We start from the raw sequence: 25,341 nt of genomic DNA, 5'->3' as shown, positions 1-25,341 counted from the left end.
CGCACCCTCCCAAGAAGGCGCCACCTAAGTCACCTCATTTCTTCCCCAGTTTGCATTCTTTCTATTTCATTTCCTGCTCGTGGAGAATTTCTGTGAATTTCTGTGAATCTCTGTGTTTCTGCCTTGGGCCTCCTTCGACATCTGAGTCTTCAGGGGAATCCAGAGAAGCCCCAGGACCTTTTCGCCATGATGTCTTCCTAGACCCCCCAAGTCCTCTTTCATGATCCTTGCCTCAGAGGAGCGGGCGTCCCTTTCCTCACAGTCCCTGGCCTGTCTGAGAGCAGGTCCGGGCCATGGCGGGTACCGGCGCCCAGCACACAGCCAGCCTGCCCTGGGGAGCCAGGAGGCCGGCGTGGGACCTGGAAGTTGGTCATCTTATGCTCCCCTGTTTCACAGATGGAAGCACCAAGGTCCTGAGAGGAGGAGATGGTTGGGATGGACCATGCCTCCCTTCGTGATGTGGACGGTGGCAGGGTGGAAAGACCACTGAGTTAGGAACGCAGTTAGTTTGGCTGCAGGTCACAAAACACTTACCAGATGTGCTTGGAACAGAGTACAGAGTGTTTTCTCACCCAAAGAGCATGTCCGGGTGGACCCCCAGCACCGTCACTGTGGGCCTGGTCACTGGCGTCTTCCCGCCATCACCGGCACACTGGCTGTTTGTCTTTTGCCATCTGCTTGTTTGCGGTCACAAGATGGCACAGACCTTCCTCATGAGCAAATTTCAGGGTAGGGTGGGACTGGGTGGTAGTGGCCAGAAAGGCTTTGCCCTAGAGTGGCTCTCTCTCTCTCTCTCTCTCTCTCTCTCTCTCTCTCTCTCTCTCTCTCTCTGTCTCCATCAGCACACGGAAGCTTCTCCAAGAACCACCCCCACCCCTCCTGCTCCACAGACGTTTCCAGACCCCTGAGGGCCTCCGGCCTCCCCTAGCTGTAAGGGAGGCTGGGACAAGGCCTATTGGGAAAGGGGGTTGGGGTAACTCTGACTGGCTTCCTCCCTGGACTGGAAATGGGGCCACCTGAGCAATGTGAGGAGAGGAGGACTCTGCATGGGGCGGGCAGCTCAAAATGCCACACCTCCCGGGCTGCTCCTCCGGCTCGGCCACCTGGTGAAGCACGCACCTCCGCTTCAGTGCCCTCATCTGTAAAGTACACGGCCAGTGCTGTCCTCGAAGATGTGCTGTGAGGAGCAGATGAGGGAGCTGTGTCAGGCACCAGGGCAGGGGCTGGCGCCCTGAGGACACCGAGTTCGTGGTGTGTCCGCCCTGCTGCTGTCTTGGTTCTCTGCTCAGATCCGGGGCTTCGTGCAGCTCACCGTCCCTCTGCTCGTCTCCCTGCAGGCTGTGCTGCAGGCGCTGGGGTCCGTGGTGGCAGTGGAGGAGCGCTCGCTCACAGGGACCTGGGATGTGGGCATGCTGCACCGCTGGAGCTGGAGGACGGGGCCTGGCCGCCGCAGAGGTTTGGGGACCCCCGCTTCAGCTCCCTACCCAGGACTCCCAGCTAGGCTCAGGAGCTGGTCAGACTCTGTGCACATCCAACCATCTGCCTGTCCTGGCCTGTGCGACCTCGAGAGGCTGCTTTCCCGCCTTCCCAAATCTACCACAGTCGGTTAAGGCTTTGGGTTAGTCTCTGCCTGCCAGGGCTCCACACAGGCGTGTGTGTGCACTTGTACATGTGTACACGCAGACCACACACCCTGCATGTGCCCTGGGTGAGAGAGCCAGGCGCCCAGGGGCTTCTGCCCACCTCGGCCCTGCCGACCTCAGCCCGTCAGCCCATCCGTGCCTCACACGGCGTATGCCACTGTGAGTTCCTGCACTACAGGCGGCTTCCAGCCTCCAGTCCCTGTCTGCACCATGCCCTCTGCCTGGAACGCACAGGTCCCATTCACTCTGGCCAGCACCTGCTCAAGCTCCCCAGGAGACCTCCCCAGAGTCCCCAACCAGGCCAAGTGCCTCCGCCACTCTCCTGGCCCCGGGAGTTTCTTCTGTCCTGTGCAGCTCCTGTTGTCTACTACACACAGCATGGTGGCGGGTGCATGGTGCACGCTCAGTTGGTGGTGGGAGGAAGGAGGGGAGGAACGGAGGGAGGGACGGAGGGAGGGAAGATGATGGTTGGTTGGAAAGAAGGAAGGAAGATGGATGAATAATAGATAAGTGAACGGCTGCCTCCCAAGATTGAAGCCCAACCCCAGGGCATGCCTTCAGGGGAGCCTGGTGAGGCAAGGGCAGACTCACCAGATGGTCTCAGAAAGCTTTTGGGCTTTGAGTGCAACACCTATGAGGAAGTTGGACACATAGTACAACACTAGGGCCAGGACAAATCTATGAATTGCCCTCGGAGTGGGCAGAAATGCAAGAGACCCACAGGAGTCCTGGCAGAAGGGGATGCCACAGGCCATTGCCACAGTGGGGGCCACAGCAGACTGTAGACAGGTGCAGTGTGGTGAGAGGGAGGCTGGGAGCCACAGCAGAATGTAGACAGGTGCAGTGTGGTGAGAGGGAGGCTGGGAGCCACAGCAGACTAGACAGGTGCAAGGGGAGTGAGAGGGAGGCTGGGAACCACAGCAGACTGTAGACAGGTGCAGTGTGGTGAGAGGGAGGCTGGGAGCCACAGCAGACTGTAGACAGGTGCAGTGTGATGAGAGGGAGGCTGGGAACCACAGCAGACTGTAGACAGGTGCAGTGTGGTGAGAGGGAGGCTGGGAGCCACAGCAGAATGTAGACAGGTGCAGTGTGGTGAGAGGGAGGCTGGGAGCCACAGCAGACTGTAGACAGGTGCAGTGTGGTGAGAGGGAGGCTGGGAGCCACAGCAGACTGTAGACAGGTGCAGCGTGGTGAGAGGGAGGCTGAGAGGAGGCATCCTGGGCCACACTGAACAGATCACCTCTGTTCCCCTAGGTGACACCACCTTTCCCTCGAGGCCACCAGGAGGCCCCATCATCACCGTCCACCCAAAGGAAATCCGGACATTCTTCATTCACTTTCAACAGCAGTGAGCCCCGGGCAGATGCCCCGTCCCCACGGCTGCCCCCATGAACTCCATGTAACAGAACAGACCCAGGACAGGGAAAAGCAGTGTGGAGGGATGGGAGTCAGCTGCTCATCTGCAGGCGAATGGCAGGAAATGGTCATATTTGGGGTTTTGTCCCTAATTTTTTAAAATAAAAATTACAAGATCCAGGTTCTTCCCCTCCCACACTCAAGCCAGCCCTCTCCTCTTCTGTCCAAGTAAAGGATATTTGGCACGCTCATGTGTCATTCACTTACAAAAGACAAACCCAGGACGTTCTGCCTAAGGCAGAGCACAAGACCCACAGCAGCACTGAAACGCTTCTGCCGTCCAGGCCCTGCCAGGCTTGCCCGGGCTGCCGGTGGTAGCTGTGGACCTACTGCATGCCGCCTGTTTTCATAGACTCATCCCATGCTGGCAACAGGCCTGCAAGGGGCTTGGCTCTGCCACAGGGCAGGAGAAGAAGCTGTAGCACCGAGCTGGAGTTCCAGCTCCAGACGCCCACCTGTGTCTCAGGGCACCGCCTGTTGAGCAGAGAAGGCACAGCAGCCGTCAGAGTCCATGACGAGATGAAACCACACAGCAGGGATGTCCAATGTCAGAACTATTAATATTGATAAAAGTGTAACCTTCCCAGGTCTATGCCCAAGAGAATTGAAAGCATCTATCCACAAAAAACCTGTGCTTTTGCGTTCATAGCAGCATTACTCAAAAGTCAAACGGTAGCAACAACCCAAATGTCCATCCACAGGTCAATTAAGACTTGAAATGTGTTCTGTCCATACCATGGAATATTATTTGGCCATAAAAAGGAAGGACATTCTGACACATGCCACAGCCTGGGTGAATCCTGCAAACATTACGCTAAGTGAAAGAAGCTAGACACAAAAGGCAACATATTGTGTGATTCTATTTACGTGAAATGTCCAGAATAGGCAAATCTGTATATAAGAGACAAAGCACATTGGTGGTTGCCAGGGACTGAGGGAAGAGAGAAGAGGCATGACAGCTAACAGGGATGGGGTTTCTTTGGAAGATGATGAAATTGTGGAATTAGCAATGATGGTTGCACAACTTTGTGAATATACTAGAAACCACTGAATTGTTAACTTTGAAAGATAAATTTTATGGTCTGTGAATTATATCTCAATTTTAAAACTTTTTTTTTTTCCCTGAGACAAGAGTCTCACTCTGTCGCCCAGACTGGAGTGCAGTGTCATGATCCCAGCTCACTGCAACCTGCACCTCCCGGGTTCGAGCAATTCTCTAGCCTCTGCCTCCCGAGTATCTGGTACTACAGGTGTACCACTGCATCGGCTAATTTTTATGTTTTTAGTAGAGACAGGGTTTCACCATGTTGGCCAGACTGGTCTCAAACTCCTGACCTCAGGCGACCCACCTGTCTTGGCCTCCCAAAGTGCTGGGATTACAGACATGAGACACTGTGCCCGGCCTAAACTGTTTTAAAGAGTAAACTATGAGATGTAGGAAATTACATGGTACTCTAGGGCTGAAGGAAAGTACCCAAAAAGGACCAGCTTGGAAGGATTCAGACCTCTTTGGACAATGTACAGTTTGGCCACTAGACAGCAAAGACATTCTCTGGTTTGGCCAGACAGGAGCTGGGCTGGAGCTGCTGACCAAGCAATAGGCCACCCCTGTGGGGTCAGGTGAGCAGCCACCAGTGGCATGGATGTGCAGTGGGAGGCTGGGGCACAGGGGGTGAGGCAAGAGCCCTTTAGAGCATGTGGGCTGCATGGGGCTTGGTTTCTGTGTCAAGAAGACTATGAAGGCTGGGCACAGTAGTTCATGCCTTAATCCCAGCACTTTGGGAGGCCGAAGCAGCCGGATCATTTGAGGTCGGTAGTTTAAGCCCAGACTGGCCAACATGGTGAAACTCCATCTCTACTAACAATACAAGTTAGCTGGGCATGGTGGCATGCGCCTGTAGTCCCAGCTACTCGGGAGGCTGAGGAGGAGAATCAATCACTGAAACCTGGGAGGCAGAGGAGATCGTGCCACCGCACTCCAGGCTGGATGACAAGAGCGAGACTCTGTCCCAAAAAAACAAAAACAAAAAGAAGACTATGGCCGGGCACGGTGGCTCAAGCCTGTAATCCCAGCACTTTGGGAGGCCGAGACGGGTGGATCACGAGGTCAGGAGATCGAGACCAGCCTGGCTAACACGGTGAAACCCCGTCTTTACTAAAAATACAAAAAACTAGCCGGGCGAGGTGGCGAGCGCCTGTAGTCCCAGCTATTTGGGAGGCTGAGGCAGGAGAATGGCGTAAACCTGGGAGGCAGAGCTTGTAGTGAGCTGAGATCCGGCCACTGCACTCCAGCCTGGGTGACAGAGCGAGACTCTGTCTCAAAAAAAAAAAAAAAAAAAAGAAGACTATGGAGGCCGGGCATGGTGGTTCATGCCTGAAATCCCAACACATTGGGAGCCCTAGGCGGGAGGATCGCTTGAGCCCAGGTGTTCCAGACCAGCCTGGGAAATATAGTGAGACCCCATCTCTACAAAAACTATTTTTTAGACGAGCGTGGTGGCGTGCACCTGTGGTCCCAGCTGCTCTGGGGGTTGAGGTGGGAGGATCACTTGAGCCCGGGGGGTTGAGGCTTCAGTGAGCCATGATCATATCACTAATTCCAACCAGGGTAATAGAGCAAGACCCTGTCTCAGAAAAAAATAAAGACTATGGAAATGTTATTCCCAGCGCTGCCAGGCTGTAGAAAAATCATGTGCACTGAAAGTACCATCACCCATGCTGACCATCCCCGTTCAGAACAAAAACAGCAGGAGAGCCACTTCCTCCTGCAGTCCTTCCAACACCCAGCACCCTCAACTGGGAAGAGCGAGAAGAATATAGATGACAGGGGAAAACCTCCCCCACAATAGACAGAGTATTGGCTAAAATCTAGCATCCATTTGTTGTTTTGTTTTAGTTTTATTTTATTTGAGACAGAGTCATGCTCTGTCACCCAGGTGGGAGTGCAGTGTCACTATCATAGCTCACTGGAACCTCTTAACTCCTGGGCTCAAGCAGTCCTCCCATCCCACCGCTCTGAGCAGCTGGGACTACAAGCATGAGTCACCACACCCAACTAATTTATAAAATGTTTGTGGAGACGCAGTCTCACTATGTTGCCCAGGCTGGTCTTGAACTCCTGAGCTCAAGCAATCCTCCCACCTAGGCCTCCCAAAGTGCTGGGATTATAGGCTAGAGCCACCCACTGTGCCCAGCCTGTTTTTTTGTTTCGTTTTTTGTTTTTGTTTTTACAAACAACAACCACCGAATTCCCAATAAACTGTGTTGCTCACTGATAGTCATAAACCCAATAAAAACCCCAACAGGTTGATCGTGGAACTTGACAGGATGATTCTAAAGTGCACTGGGGCTGGGTGCAGTGGTTCGTGCCTGTAATCCCAGCACTTTGGGAGGCCGAGGTGGGTGGATCACTGGAGGCCAGGAGTTCGAGACCAGCCTGGCCAACATAGTGAAACCCCTTCTCTAAAAAAAATACAAAAATTAGCCGGGCTTGGTGGCAGATGACTGTAATCCCAGCACTTTGGGAGGCCGAGGCGGGCTGATCACCTAAGGTCAGGAGTTCGAGACCAGCCTGACCAACATGGAGAAACCCCGTCACTATTAAACATACAAAATTAGCCTGGCATGGTGGTGCATGCCTGTAATCCCAGCTACTCGGGAGGCTGGGGCAGGAGAATCGCTTGAACCCAGGAGGCGGAGATAGTGGTGAGCCAAGATCGCACCATTGCACTCCAGTCTGGGCAACAAGAGCGAAACTCTGTCTCAAAAAAAAAGAAAACACGAAAGTGCACATCTTTGTCCATTTGGGCTGCTGTCACAGAATACCGTACGCTGAGTGGCTTATCAACAACAGGAATTTATTTCTCCCAATTCTGGATGCTGGGAGTCCAAGATCGAGGTGCCAGCAGATTCGGTCTGGGGGAGGGCCTGTTTCCTGGTTTACAGATGGTGCCATCTTGTTCCGTCCTCACATGGCAGAAGGGGCAAGGCAGCTCTCTGGGCTCTGTTTCTAGGAGGGTGGGTGCTAATATAACAGTACTGAGTCTACGCTAAAGAAACATTTTGTTTGCTTGAGTATAATTACAGCTTTCCTTAAGCTTACAGACTATTCATTAAAAACAGCCTCAGGGAAAGAGGACTTTCAGCAGAGATAAGAGAGAACTGCACTGACCAGCGATCCTGGAAGCGGCTAGCTGCCGGTTTCTACACACCCAGATGAGAATAGTTGAGCTGAGGTCGAGGCAGGAGGATCGCATAAGTCCAAAAGTTTGAGACCAGCCTGGGCAAAATAGGGAGACCCCGTATCTATAAATAGTAACAAAAATTAACTGGGTGTGGCACACGCCTGTAGTCCCAGCTACTCAGGAGGCTGAGGTGGAAGGATCCCCTGAGCCCGGGAAGTCAAGGCTGCAATGAGCCATGCCTGGGCAACAGAGCGAGACTGTCCAAAAAAAAAAAAAAAGACTAAGAATAGTCTGGCTGGCCTGGTGCAGCCAGCACTTTGGGAGGCTGAGGGGGACAGATCACTTGAGCCCAGGAGTTGAAGACCAGCTTGGGCAACATGGTAAAACCCAATCTCTAAAAAAAACTAAAAAATTAGCCGGGCGTGATGGTGCATGCCTGTAATCCCAGCTACTCAGGCTGAGGCAGGAGAATCGCTTGAACCCGGGAGGCGGAGGTTGCGACGAACCGAGATCGCGCCACTGCACTCTAGCCTGGGCAACAAGAGTGAAACACGGTCTCAAAAAAAAAAAGAGAGAGAAAGATGGGGTGCCTCATGGTGGGGAAGAATGGTTGCATGGCAGAGGTGCTGTGACAACTGCCTGCTCACCTGGAACGAAAAGAAACCTGACACTTCCTCGCATCATACATGGACAGCCCCTGCTGAAACCACAGCAGTGAAAGATGGTCAACCACCTTAGTAATCAGGTCTGCGCAAATGAAAACCACAATAAGATACTGTTTCACATCTGCCATGTTTTCTATTTAAAAGATTAAAAATATGGGCAATCATGAAAACTCTCTTAGACTTCTAATATGAGAGTAAACAGAAGAAGCAAACTTAAGAAAATAATTCCATGTTATCTTCTAAAGTTAAAGATACGCATGCTCTGGACCCAGCAATTCTGTTCTAGGCGTGTAAGCTAGAAAATCATGTTTGGCCAGGCGCGGTGGCTCACGCCTGTAATCCCAGCACTTTGGGAGGCCAAGGCAGGCAGATCACTTGAGGGAGGTCAGGAGTTTAAGACCAGCCTGGGCCAACATGATGAAACCCCATCTCTACTTTAAAAAAAAAAAAAAAAAAAAAAAAAAATTTGGCCGGGTGTAGTGGTACACACCTGTAGCCCCAGCTACTCGGGAGGCTGAGGCAAAAAAATCGGTTGAACCCGGGAGGCAGAGGTTGCGGTGAGCCGAGAGAGAATGCGCCACTGCACTCCAGCCCGGGCGACAGAGAGACTCCGTCTCAAAAAAAAATAAAAAGAAAAGAATCATGTTCATGTGCACAAGAAAATGTAAGACTGTTCAGTGGCATTGTTCATGATAGTTGTAAATTAAAACCATTCATAGGCCCCTTACCAGTACTTGGATAAATAGAGGGTGGTTTATTTGTACAAGAGAATACTACAGAGCAGCAGGTCTCAAAGTGCAGCTCCCACACGCCAGCATCTCCTGGGGAGTTGTTAGAAACACAAATTCTCAGGCCTTATCCCAGATCAAATACATCAGAAACTCTAGGGATGGACCCTGGAACATGTGTTTTAACAAGTTTCCTGGGTTTTCTGATGCACACTCAATTTTAAAACTCACTGCCATAGAGCAATCAAAATGAGTAAACTATCCTTACCTGCATCAACACAGGTGAATCTCAGATAGAGATGATAGATAGATGATAGATGATTGATTGATAGATAGATAGATAGATAGATAGATAGATAGGAGATAGATGTTAGATAGATAGATGAGAGATAGATGTTAGATAGATGAGAGATAGATGTTAGATAGATGATAGATAGATGTTAGATAGATGATAGATTATATTGAGCAAAAGCAGCAATACACAAATGAATAACTATGATTCCATTTACTTAAAGTTCAAAAGTGGGAAAGACTATACTATATTCTTTATGATTGCATTCCTAGTGGATAAAACAACAAAGAAAGCAAAGAAATGACTAGCCAAGGTTGGGTACAGTGACTCTGTCCTGTAGTTTTAGCACTTTGGGAGGCTAAGATGGCAGATCACTTGAACCCAGGAGTTCAAGACCAGCCTAAGCAACATGGCAAAACCCCATCTCTACAAAAAATAAATAAATAAATAAATAACAGGTCGTGGTGGCACATGCCTGTAGTCCCAGCTACTCAGGAGGCTGAGGCAGGAGGATTGCTTGAGCCTAGGAGGTTGAGGCTGCAGTGAGCTGAGATTATCCCACTGCACTCCAGCCTGGGTGACAGAGAAAGTCCCTGTTTCAAAAAAAAAGAAAGAAAGAAGAGAAGGGAAAGGAGGGGAGGGGCAGGGAGGGGAGTGGAGGGGAGGGAAGGGAAGGGAAAGGGAAGGGAAGGGAAACTAGAAGTCACAAAAGGGGTTACCTTCAGTGAGGCGAGGGAAATCTGGGTTAAGAAGGAACATACCTGGATTTCTAGGTGTGGCATGGTTTTATTTCCTGATTTAGTTTATTGTTAACATGTGAGTTTCCTTTAAAATTATTCATAGGTGAAACTGTATTATATACACATATATATATAATGTTGTTACTCATATTCTCTCATATATATGATATACATGGTAAATGCACATGTATATATGAGAATATAAATAATGTTGCATATATGTTGTTTTCACCAAAAAATATTTAAAATATTTAAAATATTTAAAAGAAAAATACAAAAATTGTGAAATATATAAATGGAAAAAGATAAAACAAGTCCAAATTCACATCTTATATCTAACAGCTCTTTTTATACAATCCAGACTTTTTATGTAGCTCAAACTGGCTTAAAAAATAAGAGGATGTTTTTGGTTGTGTCAGGGCTAGTTGGCTTTCTGCTGGCATCCATTCTTCCCCTCCATGATATAAATGACAGTTTTAGCTGAGAAGTGGCTTCCCAGACAGGGTCCACATTCCCCAGCTTTCCTTACATCCAAAGGGAGCATATGAATCTTTCTCACTAAGGTAGTGAAAGAGAATGCCTCTGACCATTCCAACACCCCAGTTAAGACATGTGAGTGAGACCTTTTTTGGATTTTTTCAACCATTACGGGTAACAGCTCAACACAGCAGAGTAAGTGCCTCTAGGTGATAAACTATATATGAAGCAGAAGAACCAACCAGCTGAGCCCTGCCTAAACTCCTAACCCACAGAATTGTGACAAATGATTGTTATGGTGCTAAGTAAGTACCATAAGATTTGGGCCAGGTGTGGTGGCTCACACTTGTAATTCCAACACTTTGGGAGGCTAATGTGGGAGGATCGATTGAGTCCAGGAGTTCAAGACCAGCCTGGGAAACATGGTGAGAACTTGTCTCTAAAAAAATAAAAAATTAGGCAGGCATGATGGTGCACACCTGCAGTCCCAGATGCTCAGGATGCTGAGGTGGGAGGATCACTTGAGCCTGGGAGGTCAAGGCTGCAGTGAGCGTTGATCATGCCATGCCACTCCAGCCTGGACAACAGACTGAGACCCTATCTCAAGGGAAAAAAAAAAAACGATTTGGGGTGTCATGAGCATAGCACTAGATAACTGAAATGTATAACTTATTTGTAAGTCATATTTATCATTACACAATGCTCCTCTTCTTTGTTTCATATTTTAACCTTAAATTCTGCTTTATCCCTTAATTTTTATACATTCCTTGCCACTTCATTATAGGTGTGTTTCTTATATATAACATATACTTTAATTTTAGATTTTAACCCCAACTGCCAGTTGCTATCTTTTAAGAAAAGTTATTGTGCTCACTGACTGGATTTTATTTTATTTTTTGGGACAGGGTTTCACTCTGTTGCCCAGGCTGGAGTACAGTGGCGTGATCTTGTCTCACTGCAACCTCTGCATCCTGGGTTTGAGCAATTCTCCTGCCTCAGCCTCCCAAAATTACAGCCATGTGCCACCACACCCAGCTAATTTTTTGTATTTTTAGTAGAGATGAGATTTCACTATGTTGGCCAGGTTGGTCTCAAACTCCTGGCCTCAACTGATTTGCCCACCTCGGCCTCCCAAAGTGCTGGGATTACAGGTGTGGGCCACCATGCCTGGCCATGATTGGATTTTATTAAATATTTCTTCTCTTTTCTATTTATAGTTCGTTTTACTTCATTGTTTTCTCTCCTCATTTTCCCTTTTCTTTTCAATTTTCCAGAGTCCTACTTTCTTCTCTTTTTTCTCCTCATTACTTTGAAAATTCTACTAGTCTTTTCAATTTTTCTAGTAGTTTAGTTCTTGATTGTTTTGGCATAATAATTACAAATAAGCCTCTATTTCCTTTCTGGAATAACAAAATAAAATAATGATTATCCTTCACCACCACAAAGACGGCTTTGTTGCCTGCTGTCCTTCCTCTTTCTCCCATAGCAAGATAAAATCTTTGGACCGTATGTACATTCCCACTCTTCCCATCCATTTATAACTTCAGGCTTTGGTTCTGTCAAGCTGCTCAAGTCTCTGGAGAAGCAGCAAAACAGAAAGTGGAGGAAGCATGGCCGTTTACATGCTTCGGGCCCACAGCAAGCAAAGGGCAAAGGAGAGGAAGCCAGTCTGCTTATGACTTCCTTAGGGACAGATACCAGCTATTAGGCTCTTCAGGCTGATATAACAAATTACCCCAGACTGGATGGCTTAGACAACAAACATTTATTTCTGATAGTTCTTGAGCCCAGAAAGTCCAAGGGCAAGGTGCCAGCAGATCTGGAGGCTGGTGAGGACTGTCTTCCTGGTTTGCAAATGGCCATCTTTAAACTGAGTGGTTAATTTGATGAGGTCTGCCTACCCTGCTTGTTTTGGGTCACTTGCTTTTGGTTATTTTTTCTCCCTTTTTCTATGAAGCTGAAGGTCACAGTAGCTGAAGTATGCATCACTGAATGCTAAAATTTAAACCTTTACTGACTACTTTATTTTTTATTTTACTTTTTAAGAAACAGGATCTCACTCTGTTGCCTAGGCTGGAGTGCAGTGGTATGATCATGGCTCACTGAAGCCTCAAACTCCTGAGCTCAAGCAAACCTCCCACCTTGGTCCCCCAAAGTGCTGGGGTTACAGGCATGAGTCACTGCACCTGACCTTCACTGGCTACTTTATAGATAACATTTGCAGGTCACCATGGTAATGGTTGCTTCAGTTATTTTTCAGGAACTTGGGCCAGCTCCTGTCCAATTCAAACCAGCTGCAACCACCAACTCTTCAACTGGGCCTGCGCAAGTGCCTGAGAGGTGGCCTTTGGACATCAGAGGGCCAAATACTCCACCCTCAGATCATGCTAACACCACCATTTTCTGTACATATGTCCTATGAAATGTCATGAACCCTGACTACACTTGTGCAAAATGAACCTGTTACTTCATTTTTCCCCACTGCCAATCATCTTTTCCCAAGCCTTAATCCACCCCACTTCTCTAACCCATAAATATCCCTAAGCCTGATTTTCAGAGAAGTGAATTTGAGAGCTGTTTTCCCACATCCTCACCTCGTGCCCTTGAGAATAAATCTCTTTTCTTTTGCAGAACCCATGTCACAGTGATTGATTTACTGCACACGGCCAGAACAGACCTGGATCTGGCCAGTAACAGTCTTCTTTTCGTAGACTCACATAGCGGAAAGTAGAGAGTGAGAGCTCTTGCATCTTTTCTTACAAGGCACTAATCCTGTGATAGGTACCCCACCCTCATGACCAAATCTAACCCTAATCACTACCCAAAGGCCTCATCTCATCAGTGGTTAGGATTTCAACATAATTTGCAGGGGACACAAACATTCCGTCCATAGCACTAGGCTCTCCCCACCTCAGGCAGTGGCACAGCTCAGCCTCTGCATCTGCTACCAGGACCAGCAATGTTGAGCAGGTGCCCCTAGTAGGCAGGACAAGTGAGTCCCAGAATTGGGGCTGAGCCCAGGAGGATTCTTGGCTTTACCCAGAAAAGAATTTCTGGGCAAGCCGGTGGTGTTAGCAACTTTTATTGAAGTGGCAGAGTACAGCAGCAGCAGCAGAGGTACCCCTCCTTTGCAGAGCAGGGCTGTCCTATAGGCAATGTGCCCAGAGTAGCAACTCAGAGGCAGTTCCACGTCGTATTTATACCCACTTTTTTTTTTTTTTTTTTTTGAGGCAGACTCGTTCTGTCACCCAGGCTGGAGTGCAGTGGCACAATCTCAGCTCACTGCAACCTCTACCTCTTGTGTTCAAGTGATTCTCCTGCCTCAGCCTCCCCAGTAGCTGGAATTACAGGCACGTGCCATCACACCCAGCTAATTTTTGTATTTTTAGTAGAGATGGGGTTTCGCCATGTTGGCCAGGCTGGTCTCAAACTCCTGACCTCAGGTGATCCACCCATCTCGGCCTCCCAAAGTGCTGGAATTACAGGTATGAGCCACAGTGCCCAGCCAATACCCAGTTTTAATTATGTGCAAATTAAGGGGGAGATTATGCAGAAATTTCTAGAAATAGGGTGGTAACTTCTGGGTCATAAGGCTGTTGCCATGGAAAGCGGCAGTAACATCCGGGTGTTGTCATGGCAATGGTAAACTGACATGACACGCTGGTGGGCATGTATTCTGGAGAGGTGCTTCTACCTCTTCCCTGTTTTAGCTAGTCCTCAGTCTGGTCTGACATCTCAGCCCTGTCTCCAGAGTCCCGCCTCCTGCCGTCTCACTAGGACCACAGGTGTGCAGGCAGCTCCAGTCCTTCCCCAGAGGCTGCCCAGGTGTCCAGGGGTTGTGCTGTCCCTGGGAAGCATTAAAGGCCTCCCAGCACCCCAAGCCTCTCACACTGTGCCCTCAGCATCATGTCCCCTCCCAAGAGGGAACAAAACAATCCTTTCTCTGCGCCACTCTTCAGTATTTACAGCTGAGCCATAGGACTGGGAGTTCCAATTCTTCCCCCATGTGGCCCTGCCTTTCCTCATTTGGTCCAGGAAAAACTGTTATCCAGTTTCCAGCCTGGGGAAAAGCAAGTTCTGCCTCATGGCAGCATTTACCAGCTGAAATACCCTGGTTTTGTTTGCACCTGCGTTTGTTCTCAGGCTACAGCTAATGAAGCCCTGGGGCTGCCCACAGTCAAACTGGTTTGCAAAACTGCATCTTTGACTTCAACAATTTCTGAAGAATTTCTAAATTTATAAATAATTTAGCCAAGAGAAAGAAAAATGAATCCAGACAAACTCCGCAATGCACCAAAGGAATGGAATCTATGTAGAGATTATGCTATAGATGAATGAGGCAAAAACAGGAAGCTATTGCAACATTGGAGGTGGGAGTTGGTGGACATGCATAAAGTCCTGGTCCCAGCCTTACAGAATGCTCCCTCTTCTCAAACACACACACACACAGTGTGCTGCAATTGCCCAGGCCGAAATGTTTACAAATTTCAGAGACTCACTATCAAACTGAACTCCATCTCTAAATAGAATACAATTAAGTTAGAGATCAGTAATAGAAAAGCATAAACAGCTCTAATGTGGTTGAAATTTTTAAAACACAGTTTGGGGTTTTTTTTTTTTTTTGGTTTTTGTTTTGTTTTGTTTTTTTGAGACAGAGTTTCACTCTTGTTGCTTGGCTCACTGCAACCTCCGCCTGTTGGGTTCAAGCGATTCTCCTGCCTCAGCCTCCCAAGTAGCTGGGATTACAGGTGCCCATCACCATGCCTGGCTAATTTTTGTATTTTTAGTAGAGACGGAGTTTTGCCATGTTGGACAAGCTGGCCTCAAACTCCTGTGATCTGCCTGCCTCGGCCTCCCAAAGTGCTGAGATTACGGGCATGAACCACTGCGCCTGGCCAAAACACAGTTCTAATAATTTATGGATCAAAAAATTATAATTGGAATAAAAGTACACTTAGAACTAAATAATGAAAATGCCAGTATCAAAAGTTGTGTGATGCAGCTAAAGTCATGCTTGATGGGAATTTAAGATCTTAAATGCTACGTTAGAAAAAAAGAAACCATTAATGAGTTGAGTTTCACCTAGGAAATTTTAAAAAGAGCACAGAATAAATCAAAGAAAGTAGAAAGGAGATAATAAAGATAAGAACAGAAATTAATAAGAGAGTTTGGGCACAGTGGCTCACTCCTGTAATCCCAACACTTTGGGAGGCCGAGGCGAGCGGATTGCTTGAGGTCAGGAGTTCAAAACCAGCCAGGCCAACATGACAAAACCCCATCTCTACTAAAAATACAAAAATTAGCTAGGCATGGTGGTGGGCGCCTGTAATCCCAGCCACAGGAGGCTGAAGCAGAAGAACTGCTTGACCCGGGAGGCAGAGGTTGCAGTGAGCCGAGATCACACCACTGCACTCCAGCCTGGGCGACTAAGTGAAACTCCGTTTCAAAAAAAGAAAAAGAGAAAGAAAAAATTCAAAAGAAATAAATAAAAGAGAAAACAAAGAAACGCTAGTGATCAGCCCCCAAATGCATGTTGTGCACCTGGCATTTCTGCCCTGCACAAGAACACCTGGAGGAGTGGGGCCCAATTTAACCTCATCCCAGGGAAGAAACGCTGTTTTTCAACTTGTGGATGAGTTCATTTGTTTTTTTGGTGGGTTTATTTCCTCCCATTTAAATAAACTTTAAAGCAGTTTTTGGTTCACAGCAGAAAGTATAGAGAGCTCCCATACAACATCTGTCCCCCAACCTGCATACCCTCCCCCTTCCCATCAACATCTCCCACACAGTGGTGAGTTTGTTGCAACTGATGCATCCATATTAATGCATCATAATCACCTAAAGTCCTTAGCTTACATAAAGGCTCACTCTCAATGCTGTACATTCTATGGGTTTGGATGAATGTATAATGACATGTGTCTACCGTTATGGTATTATACAGAGTAGTTTCACCACTGCCCTAAAAATCTTGTGCCCCCCGCCATTCATCCCTCCCAATCCACCTGACTACTGATCTTTTTATCATCTCCAAAGTTTTACCTTTCCTAGAATGTCATACAGGTAGAACTATACAATATGGAGTCTTTTCAGATTGACTTCTTTCACTTAAGTAATATGCATTTAAGTTTCCTCCATGTCTTTTCATGGCTTGATACCACATTTCTTTTTAATGCTAATTAATATTCCACTGTCTGGATGTACCACAGTTTTTGTATCCATTCACCTATGTAAGAACATCTAGATTGCTTCCAAGTTTTGTCAACTACAATGAAAGCTGGTAGAAACATCCCCCTGCAGATTTTTGTGTCAGCCTAAGTTTCCAACTCATTTGGATAAATACCAAGGAATGTGATTGCTGGATTCTATTGTAAGAATATGGTTTAGTTTTGTAAGAAACTACTAAACTGTCTTCCAAAATGGCAGCATAATTTTGCATTCCCACAAGCAAGGAATAAAAGTTCCTGTTGAAGCCGGGCGCAGTGGCTCACGCCTGTAATCCCAGCACTTTGGGAGGCCAAGGCGGGCGGATCATGAGGTCAGGAGATCGAGACCATCCTGGCGAACACGGTGAAACCCCGTCTGTACTAAAAATACAAAAAAAATTAGCTGGGCATGGTGGCGGGTGCCTGTCGTCCCAACTACTCAGGAGGCTGAGGCAGGAGAATGGCAACAACCCAGGGGGCAGAGCTTGCAGTGAGTGGAGATCGCGCCACTGCACTCCAGCCTGGGTGACAGAGCTGAGACTCCATCTCAAAAACAAACAAACAAAAACTAAAAACGTTCCTGTTGATCCGAGCCCTCAACAGCATTTGGTGTTGTAGGTGTTCTGGATTTTGACTATTCTAATAGGTGCTTAGTAGTATCGCATTTTTGTCTGAGTCACTTATTTTTATTCATATAAAAAGTGTATGAGCTAGCTGTCTCTGATATATCAAGTGTGAACCCCAAATATCTAAGACAGGCATCAGTCAATTAAGAAAGTTTATTTTGGCCAAAGTTAAGGATGTGTGTCCGTGATGCAGCCTCAGGAGGTCCTGAAGACATGTGCCCAAGGTGGTCGGGCACAGCTTGGTTTTATACATTTTAGGGAGATATGAGACGTCGATCAATATATGTAAGGTATACATTGGTTCCGTCTAGAAAGGTGGGACATCTCGAAGCAGGGAGGGGACTTCCGGGTCATAGGTCGATAAGAGACAAACGGTTGCATTCTTTTGAGTTTCTGATTGGCCTTTCCAAAGGAGGCAGTCAGAGATGCATCTATCTCAGTGACCAGAGGGGTGGCTTTGAGTTCTGCCAGTTGTCCACAAGGAATTTCCTTGTGAGGGAGGTATGTAGCTTTTTAATCTTAGTAGCTATCTTTTTTAGGAATAGAATGGGAGGCAGGTTTGCCTGATGCAGTTCCCAGCTTGACTTTCCCCTTTGGCTTAGTGATTTTGGGGTCCCGAGATTTATTTTCCTTTCACACAAGTAAACCCAAAAGTTGAGTTTTTACAAGATCAACCAAAATATTAAGAACCTGAGAAAAGTCTAAACATACACTTTCGTTTCTCTGAATCCTTAATTCTGCTATAGTCAAAACTGTGATGTGTCCCTTTAACTAGAAAATGAAAGCCAAATCCATGGGATTTATGCAAGCTGGATTTCTGAAAAGTTTATTGCTGTCTGGGAATGGGACAACAAGCTAGGAAATTAACATATCTCTCCTCATTCTGTGTTGAGTGGATGTTAAGGCAAGTTTACCAATATGCGCCAAGCTCTGCCCAGGGCGTTAGGGTATTAGGGCCACAGAGCTAAGACCCCAAAGAGCCCAGGATCCAGTGGAAGGGCTCAGAGGCGGTGGACAGCGCCTTGCACCACGCACTAAACATGGGTCTGCTGGGGCCTCAGGACGGAGCAGCCAGGCTCCACCTTGGGGTGTGGGGAGGCCGGTTTGGTGAAAAGACACCCAGACCCTTCTGACTCTCATCCAAGGAAGAAGGAAAACTCTTTAAAAAGGCAGTGAGGGCCGGGCGCACGGCTCATGCCTGTAATCCCTGCACTTTGGGAGGCCCGAAGTGGAAGGATCACTTGAGGCCAGGAGTTCAAGGCTGCAGTGAGCCATGATCCCACCAGTGGACTCCAGCCTGGGTGACAGAGAGAGACCCTGCCTCAAAAAAAACAAAAACAAACAAACAAACAAACAAAAACAAAAAAAGAAAACACCTTTTCAAATAATAATAAGTAAATAAAATGGCTGAGGGGGCTCAGGTCCCCCTGCGTGAGAGGAAGGGGCTTTAAGCGTCCAGCGGGGGTCGCTGCATTATCACGAAGGATCCTCCTCTTCTAGTGTGGAAGGCCCTTTTAAATTTTCATTTATATTTTATTTATTTTGCAACGGTGTTTCACTCTGATGCGCAGGCTGGAGAGCAGTGGCGCGATCTGGGCTCACTGCAACCTCCGACTCCCGTTTTCAAACGATTGTCTCAGCCTCCCAAGCAGCTGGGATTACAGGCAAGCAACACCACGCCCGGCTAATTTTTGTATTTTTGGTAGAGACGGGGTCTCCCCATGTTGGCCAGGCTGGTCTCGAATTCCCAACCTCAAGCCATCCACCCACCTCGGCCTCGCAACGTGCTGAGATTACAGGCGTGAGCCACCGCACCCGGGAAGTGTGGGAGGTCTTTTTTTAAAATGTAAACTCACCGGTGAAACCCCGTCTCTACCAAAAATACAAAAAATTAGTCCGGCGCGGTGGCGGACGCCTGTAATCCGAACGCTGAGGCAGGAGAATGGTGTGAACGCAGGAGGCGGAGCTTGCAGTGAGCCGAGACCGCGCCACTGCACTCCAGCCTGGGCTACAGAGCCAGACTCCATCTCAAAAAAAAAAAAAAAAAAAGTAAACTCGCGTGCCCGAGAAGCCCTCTAGGAGGGAAACACCCAGAAGAGGTCACCCTCCAAACACACAGTAGAAAAATGGTGACGCACGGAGGTAAGGGGAAGGCGGGAACGAGCGAGAGCGTGCGGGCTTGTGCCCGCGCGTGCCTGCGTGCGCGTCCGTGCGGCCGCGACGGTGCCCCCGGCGCCTCTCTTTCTAGACGTGCGCGCGCCCGCAGCTCGCCCCCCCTGACCGTAAAGAGGCCCGGCTGTGTCGTGAAAGGGGCCGCAACGCGCAGAGCGCTGGTTGACGGCTGGGACTCCATTTTGTTCGCCGTTACTCTACGCGTAAGTTGCTTCTCCGTGGCTTCTCTGAGGAGAAAAGTTGAAAAAGGGTAAAAGTTTTCAGGAATATTCGGGCTCTCTGTTGCTAAGCATAGCGAGTGTCGGTTTTCTCTCTCCAACAGACATCGCTACTGCGGTTCCGAGGCAGTGGGAAGAGATGCGGCCCCTGGACATCGTCGAGCTGGCGGAACCGGAGGAAGTGGAGGTGCTGGAGCCCGAGGAGGATTTCGAGCAGTTTCTGCTCCCGGTCATCAACGAGATGCGCGAGGACATCGCGTCGCTGACGCGCGAGCACGGGCGGGCGTACCTGCGGAACCGGAGCAAGCTGTGGGAGATGGACAATATGCTCATCCAGATCAAAACGCAGGTGGAGGCCTCGGAGGAGAGCGCGCTCAACCACCTCCAGAACCCGGGCGACGCGGCCGAGGGCCGGGCGGCCAAGAGGTGCGAGAAGGCCGAGGAGAAGGCCAAGGAGATCGCGAAGATGGCAGAGATGCTGGTGGAGCTGGTCCGGCGGATAGAGAAGAGCGAGTCGTCGTGAGCGCGGTCGGCGGTAAGTCGGGCACCCGCGCCGGGCAGAGGAGCGGCGCCAGCTTGGCTGCTCCTGGAGAGCGACGATTTCATCAAGATGCACCGGGATCGGGGGTGGGGCGGGAGAATAAAGGCGTGCTCGGGTCAGGGCGGATCTGGGCCCCGTCTTCGTGTTTTGTGTTTTGACGGTGGCGGCGTGGGATAATCAGAGTGGCCGGGTTTGGGCGTGATGCGTGTTCAGTGGAAGGTTCATAAATCTCAGAGTCGCCAAGGAAACAGAAAGGGACGAGGTCCCGGGCCATCCAGCAAGCGGGGGTGGAAATAGAGGATTTTCGGGGAAGGCGTTGGACAAGTCAACATTGCTAGAGACTGGAGGGAGTCAGGTGGTGGCCAGAAGAGGCGGCGTCCTGCACGGTGGTGGTCGTGAGGGTTTGGGGGTCGTTGTGCCCGGGATTAATCTCTCGATGATGAATTTCTTCTCATTGTGCTTTAGGTTGACAGCCAATGGATTCTGGTCAACTGGTGGAGATTGGCTGACACCCTGGAGAAACCGAAACCAGAGAGCCTTTTGTTTTCTCTTTTTTCCTCTGTCTATTGCTCTGTCTCACTTAACACTACGTTTTCTGCTATGGTCTGTGGTTGATGACCTCAATATGAGTTTCGATTGTTACGTGTTTTTGTTTGGAAAGTGATTTTGTTTGAAAATGCTCTCACATACAGGAATTAGGGCCTAGATTGTAAGCTCTTGCAGCAGTCACATCTGTTCCCGGGCTTTGGTGGTTATTTCTAAAGTTTTGAGGTGCTTTGCTCTTTCTTGTGTGACCTGATAGCTCCCTGGAACTTTGGGTCTCTGTGTGTGACACATGAGACTCACAGTTGGAGTTCTCCAGCTCTGGAGGTGCTGAAGGAGCTGCATTAATTCTGGAAGACGACTCCGTGCAGCAACTACTGAAGAAAGGACCAGACTTCAACGGGGAGTGCGGATGGGCCGACCTGGCTGGGACTCGTGAATCTGGAGAAGAGCTGGAGAATGGATAGTATTGTCTGTGATTGGAGACTTAATTTCTGTGTGAGACCAAAGGAGGAGAGATGTATTTTGTTCAAAGTTTAAATTTTATGTGGTACACTATCTTATGTAACCTGTCCAGTGAGTTTGTTTGGACAACCTAACTCAGCTTTACTTGACATGGAACCTAAAATAGAAGATAAGATCTTGATATTCTGTACAAGTTGATGTAATACCCTGATGCGTTTTAGGGGACTTGGCATAAAATGAAAGTTTTGCAGAGGCCCTTGAGGGGCTGGGGGATGAGAGTATGGAACTGTCTGCATTGGACCCTAAACTGGACTGGAAGAGGCATCTTCAAGGTTCATACGTTGTCCAGCTATAAGTTCATTTGAGTAGCAGACCTAACAAATATTTGAGGTCAAAACCCTACCGTGTTAAAAACAAACAAAAAAAACTTACCATGTTAATAAAAGTATTCATTTGCTTGAAAAGACCTAAAAGGTTATTGAGAAATGTTACTCTTTTAAGAATGAAATCTGCTGTCTCCCAGATTGTTCTCACGGTCAAATGGAGAGTGAACAACTTAACAGTTTCTGAGGCTCTTAGCCTCTAATCGAAGGGAAGCTTTATTTCTGTGTGCTGTTGGGAACTGGGTGAGGAAGAAACACACTTGGTTCTTAGTGTGCGAAGAAACCATATGTAATCCTGTGGTCCAGGCCTCTGCCTTCAGAGAGCCAAAGCACCTTCAGTCTTTCCAATTGGAACGTTGTTTTCCAGGCCTTGCACTGGGAATATAGCGATTGCAGTTGCAGGGTGAGGGATGACATAGAGTGGATGTGATACCCCACCCTTCTTCCAGAATGAAGCCTTTCTCCCCCAGCTGCTAGTGTTGCTGACAAACACCCCTCAGCTAGTTAGCCCTCTGGGAAGTGCCTTTTCAGAGAAGAGCTGCTTTAGCCTAAGTCATGCCCTTTTTCTGGGTAGCCTACATCTAGTGACTAATGGGCTGGAAATCTCAGGTCGCTATTTCTCTTACCGCAATTTGGGACAACTGTGAGGGATATGGTGGCTTCTGAGCTCGTGGGGTCTGCTGAGGCTTTTGTTGGGATTGCATCACACAGCCCACCTCCTCCCCACTCCCAACCTTTCATTCCTTCTCTTCCACAAGTGTTAATTCCCAAAAAACGTGCATCTAGTTTTCATCTTGGAGTCCACTTTCTGGGGAACCTAGTTGGTAGAAATCAAAAGACAGCCATGTGTCCCAAGCGCTAATAAAGATAGCGTGTCCCAGGAGAACACTGAGGGGGAGGTCTAGGAAAGCTTTTCAGAGCAAGTAACTGGTGAGCTTGGCCTTGAAAGAGGAGCACAGCTTCCAGGGTCAGGAAGAGCTGGAGAGGCATGCTAGGCACGGGAAGCAGAAAATGGAAGACGGTCAAGGTTTTCTGTGTGAGTTCCACACAGAGGAGGGAGAAATGTGTAGGATGGACTTAGGAACTGGGAAACAACCATGAAAACTGCATTTCATACATTTGCCAAAACAAGAAATGTGACATTGGTACAGCACTACCAGCTAGACTACTCTGCTTTCACCAGTTTCCCACTAAGGCCCTTTTTCTCTTCTGGGATACCACATTGCATTGGGGAGTTGATTTTTTTCAATGAGTAATATTTATAAATGACACGAAAGTGATCGTCTCCCCAGCTTCCTAGTTCCCCTCCCAGGAAACTACAAGTTTCTTGTATATCCTTGGAAATACTAATGTGTTTGAACATATATATAAAACGGCTTCCACCTTTTTTTTTTGTTTTTTGGCGGCAGGGGGATGAGACAGGATCTCGGTGTCTCGCAGGCTGGAGTGCATGTTGTGCTCCCTCACTGCAGCCTTGACCTCCTGGTGTCAGGTGATCCTCCCACCTCAACCTCCCAGGTAGCTGGGATCAGGCATACACTACTGGTCTTGAACGCCTGGGCTCGAGTGATCACCTTAGCCTCCTGAGTAACTGGAACTACAGGCACACCACCACTGCGGTTAATTTTTTTTTTCCCCGTAGAGACAGGTTTTTGCCATCTTGGCCATTTTGGTCTTGAATTCCTGAGCTCAAGCCATCTGCCGGCCTCAGATTCCCAAAGTGCTGGCATTACAGGCATGAGCCACCATGCCCAGTCCACCTGTTTTTTTGTTTGTTTGTTTTGTTGTTGTTGTTGTTTTACATTAATGGTAGCACACTGTAATAATCTGTTCCTGTCCTTCATTTGTCTGTTTACTTGGAAGTCTTTTCCTATCTAACATCTAAATCTGCATTCTTTTTTTTAAGGCTGCATAGTGTTCATTCTTATGCCAGAGTTTGAAAACTATTGTCCTAAAATCTTTCCAGTAACTCCTTAGTTCCTCTTTTTTATGATTCTGGTCACAATTGCAATGCAGCCACTAATTCCCAATTGACCCAGCTCCTGAATTTTATACTCCTGGCTTGCTAGCAATTGGAGGAGCCATCAAATCTTGCACTTTATAAGCAAAGAATGTGATAAGAAGCATTCTGAGAGGCAGTCTTACGTGGCTGTACGGTCATTACATTTTCTGGCTGAAGTTGCCATCATTTTTATTTATTTATTTATTTGAGACAGGGTCTCACTCTGTTGCCCAGGCTGGAGTGTAGTGGCACGATCTCAGTTCACTGCAACCTCTGCCTCCCAGGGCTCAAGCAATTCTCCTGCCTCAGCCTCCCGAGTAGCTGGGGTTACATGTGCGTGCCACTATGCCGTGCTAATTTTTGGCATTTTTAGTAGAGACAGGGTTTCACTATGTTGACCAGGCTGGTCTTGAATTCCCGGCCTCAAGTGATCCACCTGCCTTGGCCTCCCAAAGTCCTGGTATTACAGGATGGCAGAGCTGGAAAGAACCTCAGAGAGCACTGAAGCTTTTCTGGGTTAAAATACAGAAGTCATTACTGCTGTTCACCAAATAAATTCCAATTCTCTGCCTTCTAGGCACAGAGTAGGATGGCACTTTCTGGCCCCGTTGGGTTGGGTGGGGCCATGTGATTAATTCTGGCCAATGAGTTACAAAGGAAAGTCACATCTGTTGCATCCAACCCAGAACCTCCAAAGCGACACCCTGCAGAGCTCTCTCTTCCCTCCGGTACACGAACCAGCAACATTCCAGACGGTGGCTGAACTTAATGACCATAGTTCCCTGCCAATCTATGATGAGTGTGTGCCACAAACAAGGAAAAACCTTAGCTGTTTTAAGCCCCTGAGATTTGGGGATTGTTTGTTACAGTAACAACTTAGACTAAGATGACTGATGCAGATACTCATTATTTCTTCCATCCCTTGTGTTTTGATGAAAGGGTTGTTCTCCCTTCTACCTGAGGCCTGTTGATCACATCCCTCCCACTAGCCCAGGCGTTGTCCAACAGGTTATCTCCTGTCTCTGGCTTTCATGTGTAGCTCTGGCCTTTCCTCTGCCTTCTAATGACTTCGAGGTGAAAGAAAGTGCACGTTCAAACTCCTACTCCTGGCCATTCTCCCCGTTTCAGGCAGCAGTTAAACATGGAGTGGCTTGAGTTTCTACCATCTTCCAGAGATAAATGGGGATTTGTTACCCTGGTTAACACTGTGGCCAGGTAAAGCTACAAAATCCATCCAGGGCCTGCTTTAGTCACTGCCTGATATGGTTTGGCTGTGTCCCCACCCAAATCTCATCTTGTCCTGGGAGTGACCCGGTGGGAGGTCACTGAATCATGGGGTGGGGTTACCCCCATACTGTTCTTGTGATAGTGAATTTCCACTAGATCTGATGGTTTTATACGGGGCTTTTCCCCCTTTGCTCGGCACTTCTCCTTCCTGCCGCCATATGAAGAAGGACAGGTTTGCTTCCCCTTCTGCCACGATTGTAAGTTTCATGAGGCCTCCCCAGCCACGTGGAACTGGAAGTCAATTAAACCTCTTTCCTTTACAAATTATCAGTCTCCGATATTTCTTCATAGCAGCATGAGAACAGACTAATATACTACCCAGCATATGTTAGACCCTCCCTGAGTCAATTCTCTTTTCCCCTTCTCTGATTTCCATAATGCTCTGCGGTACCTATTTCCTGATTTACATCCACATTGTTTTCTCCTTCAAACTCTATTCCATGGTTCACAAAATCCTGCATTCCATTATTCCCAAATTAATCCACATTATTCTTTGCCTCTTCAAAGAACACTTCTTTACCAACTCTTAACAGCTGAAACTAGATTCCCCTCAAGCCCTGGGCTTTCCTGTAGCCTTACTGGTGATGGTTCCTCACAGCACTCACCCACTGCCTGGGGCAGATACTGGGTTCATCAGGACTGCATTTTTGCCAGAAAGGAGTGAAGGAAGAAAAAAAGAGTTTAGGGTTTTGACAAGGACATCACTGCAACAATAGATGATGTACTCTGAGTAGGGAAGTATGGAGGCGAAGAGCA

The 25,341-nt window shown here is 48.0% G+C and overlaps 2 protein-coding genes across 5 annotated transcripts in view; both read left to right on the top strand.

Annotated features, from left to right (window-relative positions):
- The window catches only part of MAN2B2 (mannosidase alpha class 2B member 2), a 46,615-nt gene extending 42,464 nt beyond the window's left edge, over positions 1-4,151 (top strand). The window contains exons 18-19 of one of the 2 annotated variants that reach the window (XM_015137944.3): positions 1,338-1,455; positions 2,898-4,151. In XM_015137944.3, the coding sequence (XP_014993430.3) occupies positions 1,338-1,455; positions 2,898-2,995 (216 nt within the window). In that variant the 3' untranslated portion in view covers positions 2,996-4,151. The remainder of the gene's footprint in view (positions 1-1,337; positions 1,456-2,897) is intronic. The other variant, XM_078003146.1, reaches the window with a different exon arrangement.
- Positions 4,152-19,262: 15,111 nt separating this feature from the next.
- Positions 19,263-21,386, top strand: MRFAP1 (Morf4 family associated protein 1). 3 transcript variants are annotated; one of them, XM_015137938.3, is made up of 3 exons: positions 19,299-19,349; positions 19,469-19,899; positions 20,371-21,386. In XM_015137938.3, the coding sequence occupies exon 2, from the start codon at positions 19,504-19,506 to the stop codon at positions 19,885-19,887; it is 384 nt and encodes a 127-aa protein (XP_014993424.1). In that variant the 5' UTR covers positions 19,299-19,349; positions 19,469-19,503; the 3' UTR covers positions 19,888-19,899; positions 20,371-21,386.
- Positions 21,387-25,341: the final 3,955 nt, after the last annotated feature.

Source organism: Macaca mulatta, chromosome 5 (assembly GCF_049350105.2).
Source record: "Macaca mulatta isolate MMU2019108-1 chromosome 5, T2T-MMU8v2.0, whole genome shotgun sequence".
In the NCBI taxonomy this organism is placed as follows: domain Eukaryota; kingdom Metazoa; phylum Chordata; class Mammalia; order Primates; family Cercopithecidae; genus Macaca; species Macaca mulatta.
This window is presented reverse-complemented; position numbering and strand designations above follow the sequence as displayed.

Excerpts from the sequence above, each read along its gene's own strand:
- MRFAP1 (XM_015137938.3), top strand. The coding sequence starts at position 19,504 with ATGCGGCCCCTGGACATCGTCGAGCTGGCGGAACCGGAGGAAGTGGAG.